Below are 20,298 nucleotides of genomic sequence, written 5' to 3' on the forward strand. Positions count from 1 at the left end.
AAAGCCTGCCTTTTATAAAATTAAGCAAAGAAACAGAGAAAATAACAAAGAGACTTAAACTGCTAATATGGATGAACCAGGACTGTCATACATGTACAAATATGCATTATTACATTATTATACATATTACAAATAATTCTTTTGGCTTTTTTCATAAAAATATATTTTGAATTTCAGAGTGACATCAAGTTATTATTATATCACTGAAAATCATTATGATATACAGAGTGTATCACCAACTTCTTCTAGGACATTCATAACCTGTTCTACTAGTGAAAATGCTGAAAAAAGTTGATGTAAACATATGTCCTAAAATGCTTCATGTACAAGTTATGAATAGTGAAAGATTTCAGTCACATTTCAACTAGCACGGTAAAATGAGAAATTAATGAAATTTTTAGAACGTCAATTAAGTGGCAGATTTCTTACGGTTGTTGAGCTGAAAAACGAAATAAAATAGGTCCCAGAACTACACTTGGAATACTGTTCTAGAAATTTGGATGAAATGCAATAAATTGGGAAAAAACCCAGTTTTTTATGTCTGATGAAAAATAATTTTGTTATATGGGTAATACATAAAACTTTTAAAAAAATTTATGAGAATATAATTCTGAACAAATTGATATAAGATAAGTTGAATAAAACAAAGAAAGGTTAGAAAAATTTGAATTCTATTTAAAAACAGTACACTGGAGCCAATTGCATTATACATACCAGTTAATAATAAAAGTTCAAAAAGAGCCTACCATTTTCTACACATTTCTTGGAGTGCTTCTTTACTGTTCTTGTTGCCCTTTTTAGCTTCTTCAGGGCTATCCTTAATTGCTTAGCCACATCCATAATTCACAACTAATTGCTTACAAGAATGCATTTTTGTTTTTTATACAATAATTTTCATCTATCCTCAGATGCAAAAATTTAAAAGCATTAGGTCAGGTGATCATGGTGGCCAGGAATGTGAACCTCCACGACTGTTCCATTTCTCAGGGAAATGATGATTTAAATGAATAGAAATGGCACAAGCAGTGGGGAGGCAAGCTATCGTGCTGGAAGTATATTTTGCATCTCAGTGCTAGAGCAACATTTTCAAACAGTTTTGGCAATTCTTCTTGAAGAAAGTGCAGCTAGCCTCAGCATTCAAGTGGCCAGGTAATATGAACGGTCCCAACAGCTGATTGTGAAGGAGGCCACACCTTACATTGACACTAACTCAGTGTTGAAAACTGTTTTCTACTTTTCATGAGGATCTACTTCTGCCCATGTATGTTCATTGCGTAAGTTGTTGGCGACATATGGAATGAAATTTGCCTCATTGGTAAACAAAACATACTTATAGAGTTGACGATTTGTATTTCACCATTTGCAGAACTCCACGCGAAGCAGACTGTCTCCTGGGTGTAGATATTGAGCTGGTTGTTTATGATAAGGATAAAACAAGTTTTATCCTTACTAATCAAAACTCTCATCCACTTAGAAAGAAGTACTGACAACGCCTGGACTGTATTGAATTGCATCGATAATAATTTTATCAATAACAGTGTCGTGTTGGATAGATTGTTTGTAGCTGGTACAAACACCACGTAGTGAACCTATTTCCCAAAATTGCGAAAAATCACACTAACTGTTTTGGGATCAGGAATCCTGCGATTCGGAAAATGTATTTCATATTTTATTGCAGCAGCTGTAACATTACCGTTACACACCCACAATGAATACCACACCATATTCCTTTGTTATAAATAAGTACAGCATTACTTCAATGGAAAACCGATCATGTTAAAACTATAATTCACAGAAAACCTTCAACAGCACAGTTCACAGCATCCGATGTACTTAATGTACCTTACAGAGTGATTTAAATACTAATACAGTATTGTGCATGGTTGATAGCCTGTTGTTATTTTATTGCCAACTTTGAAATAATAAGTTTTTCAAATAATTTATTGTATTTCTGTCATTAATAAAAAAATAATTATCTAAGTAATTTTTATTTTACAATTGTGTAATTTCTATTTTTTTATTTATTTTTTAACAGTAATTTTTAACAAAAAAAAATTTGGTTTTTGTTTACAATAAGTACTTTCTGACAAATGTAGTAGTGTACTGTTTCTAAAAATGACAGGTTCTCTCTAAAGATCTTTTATTGTAAAAAAATTTATTCTGAAAACTATATAAAATATTCTTTATTTCTCTTAAATTCCTTCTTTATATAATCACCACATGAATTAAGACATTTATCATAGGGATACATCAGCTTCAACATACCCTTGTCGTAGTCTTCTGCCGCCACTCCATTTAGCCACTGATTAACAGCATTTTTAAGTTTATTGTCACCTGCGCATTGCTTACCACTCAAAGATTCTTTAAATTTCCCAAACAAATGGTAATCAGAAGGAGCTAAGTTCGGACTATACGGTGGGTGATTGTAAATTTTCCATCCAAATGTTCTCAGTAAATCACGTGTAGGACCTGCATTATAGTGTTATAGTGCAGCAGGATGACACCGTCGGTCAGCCTCCCATGTTGCCGAATTTGAATGGTGCGCCCGTAACTTATGTAGAGTTTTGCAGTAGGCTCTCTGCATTTACAGTCGTTCCATGTGGAATCAACTCAATTCAGCAGTATGCCAAACCGATCTCAAAAAACTGTTGTCATAAGTTTGCATCCAAATGGTTCTGACTTGACCTTAGTTGGTGGTTGAGGATGACGCCATTTTTTTCTCTAGTGTGTACTACGAAATCCGTGTTTCATCGATGGTAACAATTGAATTAAGGAACTCATCAACTTTTTCTGTGTAGCACATGAGATTCCAAAACAGATCACATTTGGATTTTTTTGTAACGTTCCGTTAAAAGCATGCTATATGTTATATAATGATATACATATTAAATTATATATTTATCAATATGTTGTAATATTGTGTAACTATCAGTCATGAAGGATTGATATCTTATATGAAAGGTAGTTCTCACTGATTAGCAAAATTAAACAATACTCTCATAGCTTCTTTGCATGGTTTACAAAAATTATTAGTGGCTAAGTAGTTATAATTAAATTATAAAATAGTAGGGTTTATTCTTAAAGTAATTGTAAATTTATTAATTACAATTTAATTTTTTGGAAGTTAACATAATATCCTTTGCAATATTTTATCCTCTTGTAAATATTTTTTCATTTATCATGCATGATACTGTCCTTCAAAAAAGTAAAGCTGGCAGCAGTTACGCTGTCTTGTCAGTTTGGTTTCATGTACTTATTTAAGTTATTTATTAAATGACACCAAAATACAAAAAAAGTAATTTGTGTGAAAGTCTCATCATAAAATAACTAGACAAAAAAAACTTTTGTCAGCTATTGCTAATTTCAGACATTCATAAAATCCACATTAAAAAATGTCTACCATTCACAGCTTTAATTAATAAATATTTTATTCTTATCAGTACTCATATATAAATGTATATTGTCACAAGTTATTGGTACAACAAAGGAAATTGAGAGATTACAGATTAAAATTCTTACAGATGCACTTTATTTACTCTTTAAGTAACAAACTATTAATAAAATAAATAAATTGTATGTTACAAAAAACAATTCTGTTTTACCTATGATCTTTACAATAATAGGTGAAATAACAATTAAAAATCAATAGTAAAATTTATTTATTTTCTTTCTATTTAAGCACACATAATGTGTAAAATATTCTATTTAAGCTAGAAAGTAGCTTATACTTTTATCAATGAATGATGATACCTTGGCTCCTATTCACAATGAACTCACTGAACAGCTTCTTGTAATTAACCGGAGAAAAAAGCTGTTCCAAATCTAATATTCTTGTGACATGTTCTTTACTTATATGCTGAACTATTACCACCCACTCACTTCAAAATGTTATCGTACATTTACTCTGAATATTATCATTGCACACTCACTTTGAATATTATCACACATTGTATACCATTTGCTGGTCCTTGGCAGTATTCATATCTCTGGACCTAGAGCTTGTCTTGATGTAATAGAAACCGATCCATCCTTTTGTTTACTCAAGAATAATGATTTCAAATATTTATTATCCAAATCTTCTAAAAATTCTTTCCATTGTTCCTTTTTGTTGTTTTCTAGATTTTTCACTTTTTAAATCTATTTGAAGATTCATATTGTACATTTTATTAATCTTGCATTTCCATTACTAGAAGCTTATAAAACATCAGAGTTTACTGATAATAATGCAAACAAATTATTCCATTATTCAACTCCTAATGCATACATTACAAAAAATTAATGTAAAGTGTATATTTAAGAAGTTTTACCAATGTCTATTTTAAAAATTTTAATCGCTTCTTTAAAACATTTACTGTTTTATTTACAAGTAGAGTTAGACAAACTTTTATAAACTGAACCACGCACGTGTTTTTTAACAGTTTTAAATTCCTATACAGTTTCATAATTTCAATTAAATTTTCGTTGTAGTACGAGATAGATTGAAGCCTCTTTTTTTTGTAGCCGATAGAAATTTTCAATTTTTTTTTTAATGGTTCTGTCTATTGAAATTTTAGTTTAACAATTAATTTAAAAAAAATAATAATATTTATGCACTACCATAACTATTTTTATATCATAAAAAAATTAAAGCATATTCTTCAAAAATGTAGATTGATTTCACACACTAGTTTTAATCTATCAGTAACAATAAGTGTTTGTAGTTTGATGGATCAGAGTTTTTAAAAAAGACATAAATATCATAGAATAATATTAAATTCATTTAAATGTAATAGATGGGATTCGTACAGTTTCAGATAAAGAGAATTTCTTTTCTTAATCTACAATAGCAGCAACTATATTTTATGACGTCAATGCTCAACTGACTTTCAACATGAGTCAAACTGATTTCTGAGTTTTACTAAATTTGTTTAATTAGTTACAAAATTACACAACTGGTTGATTAAAATAACGATGTAAGTAGTGTACAATTAAAACCCAATAGTCTTAAAATTTTATGTGAATTCAAGGAAAAGCCCTCATTCACCCACTACACAACACAGACCCTAACTATTACAGGGGAATCTCACTCCTAGAGACAATATAAAAAATTCTTTTAAGAATCATCCTCAACAGGATCAATTTACAACTTTAGAAAGAACTAGGAGAATAACAGGCAGGTTTCAGACCTTGGAGGAGCTGTCCAGACCACATTATGAATCTCAAGCTAATAATGGATTACAAAAGAAAAAGAAGCAGAGAAATTGTGATATGATTTTAGACTTCAAGAAAACATATGATCCCATCCACATAGAATTCCTTCTAAAAGTTTTGATACCTCGGAAAACATCCCAAATTAAAAATAAACATGATAAAACTGACCCTCACAAACTAAGTCAAAAGTGAAATTCGGGGTGAACTCTTGGAACCATTTGAGATCAAAACAGGACTCTGCCACAGTGATGGACTCCACTGCTACCATTCAAGTGTGCTCTAGAAATGGTAATGAGGGAATGGCTCAAAAAATTTTCCCCAACAATAAAAATAGGCCAAAAATCAAAACAAACTTGCCTTAGTTTCACCAATGACTTGGCACTGCTAGTAAATGCCAACAACAAAACTAAAACACAGATATTACAACTTCACAACATTGCAAATAAAATTGGCCTCAAAAATATCATTAAAAAAAATATAAATTATGCCCCAAAAACCAACACAATTAAAAAAGTAAACATAAACAAAATAAAGTTAAAATAGTAGTAACCCAATTTAAATATGTTGAAGAAAACAAAACAACCTAATCAAAAAAACCTCAATCCAAACAAGAATAAACAAAAGCACAAAAAATATTCTGGTATGTTTACAGTAAAAAAGTGTCTGTCTATCCATACATACAAAAATAAGACACATCAACACAGTTAAAAAACCGAAACCACATAAGCAGCAGAAACATTCTTTCACCTCCTAATGAATAATCAAAAACCGACAGACTCCAGAAAATCTAAAGAAAAACTGGAAGAATCTGCATTAACAAAAAGTACCAGAAAGATAGGCAGTGGTGGATTGTGTCCAACAAGTTACGTGCTAAGAATTAGAACCCATCACTGATACCACGCATAAGAGGAGACTAGAATTCTTTGGACACATCATGAGGATGCAAGATTTGAGATTTCTGAAACAGCTGGTACAGTACTATCTCGACTCGAAAAACACCAATTCAGGATGCAAATGGATCAGAGAAATAAGAGAGGATCTGAAGGAAATTGGCCTTACACTAGAAGAAAATAAAATTAAATGAAAAAATCAAGGACAAAAACAATCACAAGAAAGAGATTCACAACATGAATATTTTCAACACCAGAAAGGACACGGAGATTGGAATGTATGAAAAAGTACAGGGAAGACCGCAAGGCTTGAACAGTCCTTAGAAGAGATTTGGATAATGGACCGACTAAAGTGATCCAATACAGTCACAAAGGATGAAAAAAAATATATATGTATACATATCAACAAATTATAATCATCTTAAGTTTATCTGCCGAGACAAAAATCTTTTAAAAACAGAAGAAGAAAACAGAAAATACATAAGAGTTTATAAAAGCCATTAAAAATATTGCTATAAATGTCTAATCAAATTTAGTTATTTTAATTTCAGCTACTTAGATGTTTCAAAGGTATTAAAAATTAAACTGGATTAATAAATATATTATTTATATCCTTCCACGTTAATTAATAGACAACCAGATAATCTTACAATGTGGCTCAACAAAAAAATTATTACATTACAGAAATGTTATAAAGAAAATTAAGTAAATAAAAAAAAGGTGATCAATTGCAACCATATTATCGTGTAAATAATACTTTACTTCCTTGCTACTATCATAGATATATTTATAATTCACACAAAAGGAGAGTTTACTAAACTATAACTTGTTTATTAATCCTTATTCAGCTGTAGAACAAAAATACAAGGAGCCTATCTATAACTTAATGTACTAATCAACTTTTTATTTCTTTCCCATAAAAAAGGATTGTGCATGGGCTTGTTTGTTGTATGCACTCACATTTTTGTTTTAGCTCCTACTGGTGCAGAGTGGGGACCAATGGTGGTAATCCGGGCGGCTGCATGTAGTGCACAAACGATTCATTTGTTCAAACAATTTACATTTCTTGATATGAACAATCTATCTAAAATTATATTTGTGTTTTGGGGATAAAAAAGGAAAATGTTTGGGTTAGAGCTATGTTAAAAAAAATCACACAAGAAACAGCTAAAAATTTCAGGATTTTGAAGCTTTTCATTACAAAAATTTTTGTTGTTGTTAGTACACTAAATTCATGAAAGTTATTCAGTTACAATCGGCAAAAACATTTAACAAAATCACATGTAATGAAACATAAACCATGCAACATTTTCATGACAGGCCGTAAGCCCGCTTTTTTCCTAGTCATTTATTATAATTCACTAGATTGCAGTAATCTATATATGGTACTAAAACGATCAACTTCTATTTTAACATTAATTTTTTACACTTGGTATTTTAATTGCATTTTAACAGAAAACAAAGATTTAAAAGTCCATAACCTAAGCTGACCAGTATCATACTTATCCATTAGATTTGATGTTATTTATGGGTAAAACGGTTCTTAAAGAATCATTAATGGTTTAGTGTGTACACTAATAAATAAACATTAATATATGTTAAACTAAATCTATTTATTGTAATAAAACGTAACAAACTTTTTTTTACAGTATCTGAATTAAATCATAAAAATAGCAGCAAACTATTTTTTTTAAACTTTAATTTCTTAGTTATAATTAACATAGGAATTCATTTGATGTTTCTTACAAAGAGCACATGCTAGTGTCTACAGAACATTGTTATTGGGAGGTTATTACTAACTACTTTTCTTGTGTTTTTGGTACATTAATTTACCTTCTGGTAAATAAATCTGTCCTTAACCATGTTTGTTTCCAAAACCAGATCTCTAATTACATACCAGAGTGGAAATTATAAAGTTAAAGTTGTTATACTCTTTATAAGCCAGTGACAGTATAATTTTTGAAACAGTTTTCATGAACTTTAAATTAGCACTTCCTATTATGTTCGCATGGTAACGCATTAACAAAATAATAAATGTAGGTAGTATCTCATAAATCATATCAAATCTGTCAATTTAAGTGATACTGGAACTTCATGCCTGTTAGATACTACAAGAATACATTATAATACACTATATAAAACTAAAAGGCATCTGTAATCATGAAATTTATAAGTAATATACAAATATTATTTATTTTTTTTACATGTAATCAATCACATTAATACCATTATACTGCTTAAAACAATATAAAGTAAGAAAACATAGTGTGGCAGATAGTCAAATAACTAAACTAATTATCAATAGGGAAACACACTATTGTCAAGTGTGTTAAATTCACGATAATTATTAAAAGTCTCATAAGGTATAACAGGATGAGTTAGCCAATTAAGATTTTCAAATTTGGATTATTTAAAATAAATAAACTTTATATTTTAGTGTTAGTTTTTATTAAGTGCATTAAAGTTACCTTCATCTAAGCTATATTCATTACAAAAAAGCTGCATCAGAATCAAAAACTGATTCATTCATATTATTGACAAATACCAATTTGTATAATAGTTGGTAAAAGTTAACTTACATTATTTAGATAAAAAAAACACAGGTGTGAACCACACAAAATGACAAAAAGTAGTGTGATCTTTTAGAAACACAATAATTACACGTGTATATGTATAATTTTAAATTAACAAAAAAATAATAATTAACTCTGTTAAATTATTGTTTTCCTATTGGGTTGTTTTAAAACAATGTTTATAAAATAAGCCCGTCAACAAAAGACTTAAGAACAGTTTAAAACGACTGTTTTATTAAATGAATACTTTATGCAAAATTTCAATAATAATAATAATGTTGCATTCACACAACAATCATTTATCCTTTCAATTTTAACAGTATAGATAAAATGTAAACATTATAAAAAGTCTTAATCAAAATCAACAAATCTATACACAGAGAAGAAGCCAACATTATTAAATCATATTATTAATAATTTCAATACGTTATTTTAATATTACATTAAAAAATAAAATATAAAAATCCCGCTGCAGGTCATTATTGATAGTATAAATTATCACTTAAAAAAAGGAAACAATTATAGTGATCAACTATAACATAATGAGTTTCATGTACACCTTAATGTGTCTGTAATTCTACACAAGAGAAATATTTACACGATAAGACATAACCATACACAAATAACAGATATTTTTAATGTATACACACACTCACACACACAAACTCACACACATTCATTACTTGTGTATGCTGTTTTTATAACCTAATAACAGATCATCTATCATCAACACAGTCGAGTGGTCTTTTATTGCGATGACATATTTCAGCAGAAGTTTGCCCATGCTGATTTATTAGTTGAGCTTTATAAATTGGCTCAAATTCTGATAATTGTGCCATGAAACCTTCATTGGGATTAATGCAAAACCTTTTCTGCTGAACAACTTGAAAGGCTCTCCTGTAATTAAGAACAAAGCAACCTTTATTAATGTAATCATGATTACCACCAATTATATACTACACTTACCCAGTATAATTTGTATTATAAACTGTTAAATGTGATTTTAATTAAGAAGATTAGTCAGCCAAATGTTACAAATTGGTCATAGTACTGAAAATAAATTAAAAAATCTACATTCCTGGGTTCACAATCCTGTACAACTAGTTCATTTACAACAAAGCTATTAGTAACTAAAATTCTCATATTCTGATTAATTTAATAATTAACTTATTGCTCAATATTTATATTTCATTTTTTTTAATACATGAAAACTTGATAGAATTACTTGTAGAACACCACTGTAAGACAGCCAAAAATATCTTTTGAAAGCATATTTTCAAAATATGCTTTCAAAAGATAGATGCTTTTAAGTACTTATAGAATAATTTGAAAAAATATAATTAATATAAAAATATTATATATATAATAATATTTTTATTTAAGCCCATATGGACTTAAAACAAATGAAAAAATATTCAAACTGTTTTAAGTATGGAAAGACATAACAATGCCAGAACTGACTTAGAGTCAAAATATTAATAGAGTATCTTGTAAATATCTAGGTTAAATGGGCAATAACACTGATAAACATAATTTTTGTTTTCTAACATGTGATACAGGATTTTAATCTGTTTTTGATGTTGAAACCGAATATGAACTCAGAATCTTTCTATCACCCACCATTATTGAAAAATTTTTTAATTTTATTAAAGGATTTTTTTCATTTTTCAATGTATAGTTAGCATTTCAAGCACCTATATTGTATTTTGTGAGCTCATTTTTTATTGTTTAACTTTGTTAACATAATTTGTAAGCTATAAATAAACAATACTAGACAAAGAATAAATCATATCATAGTTCACATATTATGACATCATATCTAATACTGAAGAGTGAGCCTTCATGGACAAGATTAATCATGTCTGTGCAGGTCAAAACATGTAGCTAAAAACACAGCTGTGTTGTTTGTATTAAGCGCTGGATTTAGGAATGAATTAATTTTGTTCAGTCTTATTGCTGTCTTAAGTTTGTTAACAGTGCAGTGTCAAAATGCCTCGAAATTGTGTAAATGATGTGATGAGTTATGTACGTAGTGAGTTTTGTTATGTATGTGGTGAGTCTACTGTAAAATCAAATAGAAAAAAACATTACACCTTTAATTAAAAAAGCATATCATTTGTACTTGCAGTGTAAAATTGGTGATCAGGATAAGATGCGGTCTCCTCATATAGTACGCGCTAATTGCTCTATATATTTAAGATGGCTGAAAGGTACATGGAAGGCTTTACCGTTTGATGTACCTATGGTTTGGCATAAACCAAAGGATCACGTAACTGATTGTTACTTTTGTTTAACAAGTTTATCTGGAATTTCTAAAAAATCTAAACATACTGTAAAATATCCTTCATTGGAAACTGCAATTCGGCCTGTGCCTCACAGTAAAATTATTCCACTTCCTGAGCTGCCTGTGAATGTACGTTTCAAAAGCAGCGATGAAGAATCAGGCAGTACTGAAGAAGGCAACAATGATTTTGATTTTGAATTATCTTCCAATAAGCTACATCATATATCACAAGGTGAATTAAATAACTTGGTTAGAGATTTAAATTTGTCAAAAATCAAGCTGAACTGTTAGGATCAAGACTGTAAGGTTGGAATTTACTTAAAAAAATACAAAACTTTCGAGCTTTCCAGGCCGATAAAAAGAACTTTCTCGGTACTTCATTGATGAAAATAATTTGGTTTATTGCACAAATGTTGATGAGCTTATACTGCACTTAGGGCGAGTTTATAGACCTGAAGATGGTGTCTTTTCATAGATTCGTCCAAGTATAGTTTAAAAGTGGTTCTATTACACAACGGTAACAAATATCCTTCGATAGCAAACGCTTATGGTATTGATTTGAAACAGACGTACGATTATAAAAAACATGGCTGGAACACATGTGGTAATCTGAAAGTTAGCTATTTTGTTAGGCATGCAGTTAGGTTATACTAAGTACATGTGTTTTCTTTACGAATGGGACAGCCAAGCTAGGGATAAACATTATGTTACCAAAGAGTGGAAGAAATGAGACAACTTAACTCCAAATGGGAAAAATGTTTTTCATGAGTCCTTAGTTGAACCCAAAAGAATATTTTTACCACCTTTCTATATCAAGCTAGGACTAATGAAAAATTCTGTAAAAGCAATGAAAAAGGATAGTCCTGGATTTTTGTACATCAGACAGAAATTTCCAAATATAAGTGAAGTAAAAATTAAAGAAAAAAAATTATTTGTTGGTCTTCAAATAAGAGAGCTGGTCAAAGATGATTTATTTAATTCAATGTTAAATAATGTAGAAAGTGCAGCTTGGGCTTTATTTAAAGAAGTTTCCAAAAGGTTTCTCGGCAAGCCAAAATCCGACAATTGCCATGATATTGTTGATCAATTTCTTGCTTCATATAGAGCTATGGGATGTAATATGGCTTTGAAAATACATTTCCTCCATTCACATCTGGATTTTTTCCTGGACAACCTTGGAGATGTAAGTGACAAACACAGTGAATGTTTCCACAAAAATATTTTGATGATGGAAAGCTGCTATAAAAGGAAATGAATACTAACATACTAGCCGATTACTGTTGGACATTAATTTGGGATGTGCCTGAGGCTATTTATAAAAGAAAAGCATCACTGAATTCATGCTAACGTAGGTGTGGCCATGCAAAATTATAAATTTTACAGATTTTAACTATATTTCCCCTTAATTTTTTTAAGCATAATTTATTTAAAACTAAGAGTGATAGAAAAATTGTATTTACAAACCTGTAATGTACACAAAAAAGCAATTCAAGAAATGGCATCATACTTAGAGAAACAGAAAACAAATTTTTTTTTGTCTATCAGTGTAATAAAAATATGAATATTCAGAAACGAAGAACTCTACTTTTAAAGTTAATTGCTTTATTATGAACTATCGGCACAGCATAAGATTTGCAAATTCAGCAGCATATTTATTTACCTTTGTGAATGTTAAATATTACTTCCAATAAATTTCAATTTTTTGTGCTTTTGACTATTTAACAAGCATAATATTTTAATGGAAATGGAAGGGGCAGTCTACAAATACAAAGATTTGCATTAGCGATTACCTTGGGATGGGAAGAACAATCAGGAATCAAAGAAAATCAGGATTTAACCAAAATGTTAAAAAGTTTATACATATCCCAAATGAAAGTCCCAATGAAATGTTAATAGGTGATTTTCACCTGTCCCTATTTTAATGTATAACCTTAGGAGACTAAAAAATAAATCAAGTAAGTAAGGTTTACTGCAATAAGAGGAGGACAGAATGCAGAGCACTACTGTAGGGAATCAAACAGAGAAGGCTAAGATGATATAAGCATTTACAGAGAATGCCAAATGGCCAAGTTCGTAAAGATATTTATAATCTAAATATAATTAGAAGACCTAAAAGAAAATCAACTAAGAGATGGCTGGAGTATGAAAAGAAAGAAGAAAGAGAATCAGTGAGGAGACATTTCTGAAGTGGTAATATGAGAGAATCAAGATGAGTTATTGGAGCCCTATGAACAGGAGGGGGTAGCGACTGGAATTGTCACAAGGTGGGAATCTTCCCATACAGGGGTTGGGATGTTATTGCAGCCCGACCAAATAACAATTGGACGAAGGAAAAGGTGACAAATAGTGCTATGGAACCCTACATATTAAATACTTTTAAAATCCTTTTTTCAACAAATCTTTTTCATATTCTATTCAAAATGTTTTGAACAATTTGGGTCTTTTATAAGGAAAAGATGACTTATACTATCTATTTCTTTGTTCTTTGTAAATTATGTACCCAAGGTTTCTTACATGATTGAACTAAATTGTTTGATATACAAAAATCAATGATAGCAAATAATTTATAAGATATTATACTTTTATTATTACTATTTTAAGGTAACCTTTTTATTTGCTGGATAATGGTGTTTTATTTAACTACTTATTGTCTTCTCATATATAATTGCTACTTGTAATTATATTTGTTCTGTTTTGTTAATTTGAATAAAAATATATAATTTTTAAAAGCAGAATCAAGAAATAATTCCCTCCATTTCTAATAGACTGTGTCCAGGATAAAAACATGAGAATTGTTGTGCAAGGGACACGATCCCAGTCTAAAGCAGGTTCATGATTATAATGTAAATTTAAATCGCTAAATTCATACAAATATTTACCTAAGAGACAATCCATATTTCTGCATAATGTAGCCAAGAACTAATGCAGCACTTCTTGATATGCCAGCATTCCCATGTACCAATGTTTTACCACCACTCAGCAAACTTTCTTCAATAAAATCTTTCGCCATAATAATATATGGAATAATGCTCTGAGTAAGATTATCAGCGATGTCCAATACTAAATACCTAAAACAATAAAACCATGCTCAAACTGCAATTAATTAGATTAGATTGATTGGGGTAGGTCATCTGATAAGCAATCCTACCTACAGTTAGGTTTATTACTTCTGCCTCTCAGATTTGTTGATGGGACTTGTATGATGGCAGGCTAAAATTATAGTTGAATCTGTCCAACGAAGAAGGAATCAAGAATAGAAAAAGGCAATAACAAAGGGGGATCAACCGACAGAGGACTAATAGTTACTAGAATCTTTTATGCTTCATGTAATTTCTTAGCAGTCTATTTTATGAATTAACAGTTCGTGTAAGGAAATGTCTTATAATTGAATGGGTACTACAAATTTACAACTTTTACCAATATAACAAATCTTTACTTTAAACAGCACAATCTCTTTTCATGTAGACTACATGAATGAAGTACATAAAACAAAAAATTCTACGAAATGAAAACACAAACAGTGTTTTTCAGTATCAGTAAATTCGTTTTTTGTACAGTTAAGGAACCAAATTGCTGAATTGTACAAATATATTTACATAATATATATGTAGTAAAGTTTCATAGAAATATTTATTATGTTATAAAGTTTAAAACTATATGACATTTATACTCAGAAGTTAAAGAAATGATAACTGTGATTTTTTTGTATTGTAAATTATGAACAGAAATGACACACATACAAGTAAGATGAAATGAACACATTTACATTTGGAAGTATAGTGTGTGTATACCTACACACATCCCCTACCCATATACCTACACCTCTGTGTACACACGTACACAGAGGTGTAATGTGTGTATTTTTTCTTATGTGAAAAAATATTATTTTCATAAAACTAACAAAAAAAGATTATTTCATAAGTTCTCTTTTTTATTCTCTGGAAATAGTAATATAAGTAAAATATTCTGTTTATTCCATTAGTTGGATGCACACACGCATAGAGTTTTACAACACATAGCAATGTTATATATAAATAAATTAAAGTTAAACTACATATAATAATTTATAACAATTATTTGAAGTCTTTGTAATGATATGTAATCAATATGTTAAAAATATTTATACATGTAGAAAAAATTACAGTTATTCTGGTTTTGCAATCATTACACAGATATCCGTTAAGCATTAAAAAAGTACATTAAAACCTTATTTACTTCCTGTGAAAAGCAAAAGAATATCACATCTAACAAAACAGCTAACTGAAGGAATACACTTAATTTTTCAAGATATGTTAAAAGTGAGTGATTCCTATAATTTGGATGGATTCTGACCCATTTCAGACATATAAGGAAGGCACTTTCCATTGCTTGTTTATTAAGTTTTAAATATCTCACTTTTAATGTTAGTTTTCAATTCAAGTGCATGACTACAGTTTTTAAAAAATACATTTTAAATATCTCACAAAATAAAAATCTAGAGAACTAGGCAGCCAGAAGTCTTTTGTGATTCAAATGATCACAAAAAAATGCTTCTAACATGAATATAAATTTTCTAGCAGTGTGACAAGTATTGTCATCTTGCTCAAACCACCAACATTCTTATTAATTTTCTTCTATCAAAAAAGTGAACTGTTAGATTGTCTCAATAAACCTCAACATGTAGTAGTATGAAATTTTAACTACATGTTACATAGAGACAGGAACTGCACACCAAACACCAATTTTATGTATGTGTGATGATTAATAAAAAAAAGGAAGCTCTTTCATCACTCTTATTTGACTTCTAAATGTCTATGAAACTACCCAAGTAAAACCACGTTTAACTATATTTTCATCAACTGTATATTGAAATTACGATTTTTTTATGGTCCACTTTTTTCAGTCATAAACAGCAATGTGGTACGTAAAAAGTATATTTTTTTATAACCCGGAAATTAACACAGCAACTGATAAACTATGATGTTTGTAATATCTGAAAATAAATCCATAGTTCGCTATGGCATCCTCTCTACTGCTCATAACATAAGTAGCCAAATTAGTGCAATCCAAAAGTCACATTAATTTGCAATGACTTGCACCGTATCTAATTATAACATCACTATTATAATGATATATGTTCTGGTACTTTATTACAAATAAAATTCTTTGTGCCTAATATTTTGTTCAATATGTAGGCGAAGTAATTTATTTCTTGAAAGTATATGTTTTTCAAGTATGTTAAACTAAGGTTTTGCAACAAATAAACAGTAAAAATGATGTAATACAAAAGTATAAGAAATGAGTTATTTATTTATTATAGGTTATAATGTTATGATTTTCTTTGACGTGACAGTTATTTATAAAAATTATTTTTAAATGGAATGCACAGATTACTTTTATAGCAACCAGTAGCATATGTTCCGCATGGTGGTTAGAGGAGGCAAGTAGAGCCAGCTTGTAGGGAGGACCTGCCTTTACATTTTATAAATACTATGTAGTATGTTAACTTTCTAAAAACTTTTTTGGGTAAACAAACTAAATGAACTTTTTTAAATTCTTAATAACTTCCTAAGTTAACAGTAAAACCAGATAAATTCAGGATCCAGATAAATGGATCCATGTGACTCAGTACATCACCAATTTCATAAAATTTACATATCAAACATAATACAGATTACAGAATACATTACTGAGGAAATTTCAATTTAACTCATCTTTCATACAATTTATTTGAAAGATATACATGAAAAATAGTTCTATACAATAACTATATGCTCATCCTTGAAAGATGGCACAATCCAAATATCACAAAGGAATCAACACTGGAAAGCATTACTCTAAAACAAGGATATGTCAACTGCTCATAAGCAACTAACATTCAATACAGTTTTTTCCAAACTGACAAACTGAGTAAAAATTTACTCATGCATAAGGTTGCTTCCTTTTTCAAACATCCACTATAATGAATCAAACAGAAATTGATAAAACAAGAGGATATTATATAAAGTTATAACTGTATGTCAGATGTCACAATCAAACAATTCTAAGTGATCTACCAGGAGACACAAGTGACACCAGAAAAAACATAAGTATTCTAAAGAATAAAAACATATCTCCTAGGGTTACTACAAAAATGAACAGTGAAAGAGTTCCACTATTTCACATCAGTGTGGAAACCAGAATGAAATGCACTGGTAATGAAATTCTCACTACCAATTACAATCGGCTACTAATGAACTGATTTGTACTTCTTGTATTTCAGTTCTTTTAAATGCTTCACAGACTTAACTAGTCTATTCCTTTTTGTTAATTCACTGGCTGCCGTAATGTATAAGAAAATACATAGTTCTGGTGCCACAGTGTATAAGGGAAAACCTATTTGTCAGGCCGTACAAAAAACAATTTTTTTTTTAATTTTTAAGGCATATTTTTGTATGTATAAGGTGTACCATTCATGTACTGTGAGTATCACTGGCATTATTCTCCCAATTAATTTCTTCTAATAAAATTACATTTTTTATTAATTTTAGGCTTTAAAATTACAATGTACATATAGATTTTCTAAGTAACCAAAAATAATAACATTAACAACATACAATGACTCACTCACTCGATAAATGTAGTTCATAAAACAGGAAATTGAAGTGTCAGAAGATTGTGCCACTGTGCAATTGTATTGTCTTACATTCCTTATAAGCCATACACAAACAAAAAAGGATTCAAAACAAGCCAAGATATCAAGATATATAACAGTGTGCTTGAGAAACCAGCATGGCTACTCATGGCCTGTTTGTAATGGAATCTTGAGTACTCCCAGCTTACTCAAGATACATCTCACGACTTATATGTAAATCAATCCTGAGTAATGCTGATGCAAATCACAGCAGCTAATGTGTTAGAAACAACTCACTACTTGCAATACCACTATTAATATTAGGAGAAAAATTATTGTAAAACATATATTATCCAGAAATAATTTTATGCAAGGGATTTTATTTAAATAGTGCAGTAGTTGCTAAAATTATTACTAGATAGACAAGCAAACTTTACATCTTTATAGAATAGTATAGAAGAATAGATTACCTGAAGTCATTAGGGAAATTAGGTCTGATAAAATGTGCTTCAATTTTTTCCCTGACACAAATTATATGTGTGATGCCATGCTCTTTTAACACTTGAAACATTGTTCTCATAGCAGATGAGTATGGCCCCAGATATACTCCAGGAACTATTTCCTGCATCTTTCTTCTCATTGTGTAAGTCCACTCTTCGTTATTGCTGACCATTTCAGGCAGAACAGGAAAATGGATCTCCACACCACCACACTGTTCTGTTCGCTCCTACAATAAAATGAAAATAATGGTAATAAACATATGAATATAAAACATAGACACTCAAGAATGTAGAATCAATATAATCCTGGGTACAAAAAAAAGAATATCAGCATTTTAATTTGTTGTATCTCTTGGTTGAGGTGTACTGGGTTAATTTAAGGCTAGAATCAAAAAGTAAAAAGGAGTTTAATTGCATACATGGATGTAGATTGATATCCTATATTTCTGCTGGACAGCGCCACTAGCAAAGATGCTTGTAAACGTTAACTGGAAGCACATTAAAAACTTTTCTTTATCACTCCCTAAATAGAATTCTTAACAAATTTGCTCTTTTCATTCTATTTTAATATATCTTGCTTTATTACAAATATAAAAATTAGATTAAATATTTGTTATTCTTAATTTAAAAGTAGTTTTATGGTTTTTTATGCATATGTATTTAAAAAATAGTAACACATACATATGGTAATTATTTTTAACAAATATATTAAAAAATGCTGGTAATTCTGAGCAATTACTTGCTCAATTTACACTTCTTTTTTCTTTCTTTAATATTACACAGTAGAAATGCTTAATATTAGGAAAACACAAGATCTAAATATCAGAAAGTAGGTTTGGAAAGCGGGTGCAATGTTAAAGTCCATACCATGTTCAGTACTTTAGTCAATTAACTACCACTTTTTGTTAGTTATAGACTTGTAAGAACTGAAGAGTAAATTACACCAATCACCTCAAAAGAACAGCCATTTGAACACATTATCAAAATTAATTAGAAGTCACAGTTATACCAAAATGCAAACTGAACACTCGCTAAATTATTTCATAAAGTACATTATACAGAGTAAAAAGTTAATTAAATCCCAAAAACTCCAATCCAATAACACAATTAAACAGAGACATTTTCAAGATAATTCACATTGGGGTTTCAATTCTTGGTAAATGTTTAGTTTCTTGTCTAGATCATGTGGCCAAAAACAGAGAATTTACACTCAGAAAAATTACTGCTTTAATGCAGAATAATAACTTCTACTTTTTAGTATAGTTACTGTAGTTATTTAATACATATTTTGTAGTTTACAGTTTTTATAACAATTTGCCATCTTATTTTATCAACATAGTTTACATCAACTGAAGTTCACATTTAATGAATTTTGTCTTAATTTAATAGTTTCTAAATTTAAGACATTTTTTTAAACTTTTCAAAATGTTTGAATCATTCTAAAATAAAAATAGTTTACTAAAAGTACAAATTGGTCAAGTAATCAACGAGATTCAAACGTAACAATTTTCCACTATATAAATAATCTCCCAATCATTATTAAGCATTACCCACCAAACACAATAAATTAAGATAGTCAACATCTGAGTGAAAGGATTTTAGTTTGTTAATCAAGCACGAGTAAGTGCTGCAACTGTATTTTCATTAATTTAAATTTGTTAAACTTATTAGGATTAGTCTACTTTTCATATCGTCTGCACAATTAGGTTAAAGTAATAAATTTAAAATCTTTCTTGAATATCAGTTACTGTTAATTCAATAAATAAAATATAACGAAAATTTACTATCTACAATAACATTACAATCTTTTTTTAAATAAAATTAAGTAAATGTTTTTAGAAACTTACTAAACAACAAAACCCATTAGCCTTACCTCACCATACTGGCACACACTATTAGATACAGAAATCATAATTGCCGAAAGCCTGAATAACGTACAAACTAAAATACGGCCCGATTAATGTAATTCAACTACATCATTCAGTACAATAACAATACAAAAGTTGACCGAAGTTTAAAAACGGGCAAGATAAACACCCCCTGCTACCTTTTACGATGATCACAGCCTTCTACATTACGAAAGAGATATTCAGTTCTCTACTATGCGTAGGCGTTTAAGTAATTGTATTTGTTCACACATTCTTCAAAGGCAATTTAAAAAAAAACCGAATAAAACATAATACCAAAACTACACCTGTTTAAGTGCAGTATATTGATAAGGCTATTATCATAATTGAAATTGTGAAGTTAAATTTTTAGATTCTGTTTA

General features: G+C 29.5%; 1 protein-coding gene across 2 annotated transcripts; it reads right to left on the bottom strand.

Moving 5' to 3' along the window:
* Positions 1-6,730: 6,730 nt before the first annotated feature.
* LOC142331667 (serine/threonine/tyrosine-interacting protein-like) lies at positions 6,731-20,129 on the bottom strand. Of its 2 annotated transcripts, none has more exons than XM_075377698.1 (4): positions 19,877-20,129; positions 18,000-18,256; positions 13,817-14,005; positions 6,731-9,550 (listed from the first exon to the last, which is right to left on the bottom strand). In XM_075377698.1, exons 2-4 carry the CDS (start codon positions 18,200-18,202, stop codon positions 9,370-9,372), a joined length of 573 nt encoding a protein of 190 aa, XP_075233813.1. In that variant the 5' UTR covers positions 18,203-18,256; positions 19,877-20,129; the 3' UTR covers positions 6,731-9,369. The 2 variants fall into 2 exon arrangements, with proteins under 2 accessions (XP_075233813.1, XP_075233812.1); XM_075377697.1 differs by having other exon boundaries at positions 6,737-9,550; positions 19,903-20,119.
* Positions 20,130-20,298: the final 169 nt, after the last annotated feature.

This window comes from Lycorma delicatula, chromosome 10, assembly GCF_047948215.1.
Source record: "Lycorma delicatula isolate Av1 chromosome 10, ASM4794821v1, whole genome shotgun sequence".
NCBI classification, from domain to species: domain Eukaryota; kingdom Metazoa; phylum Arthropoda; class Insecta; order Hemiptera; family Fulgoridae; genus Lycorma; species Lycorma delicatula.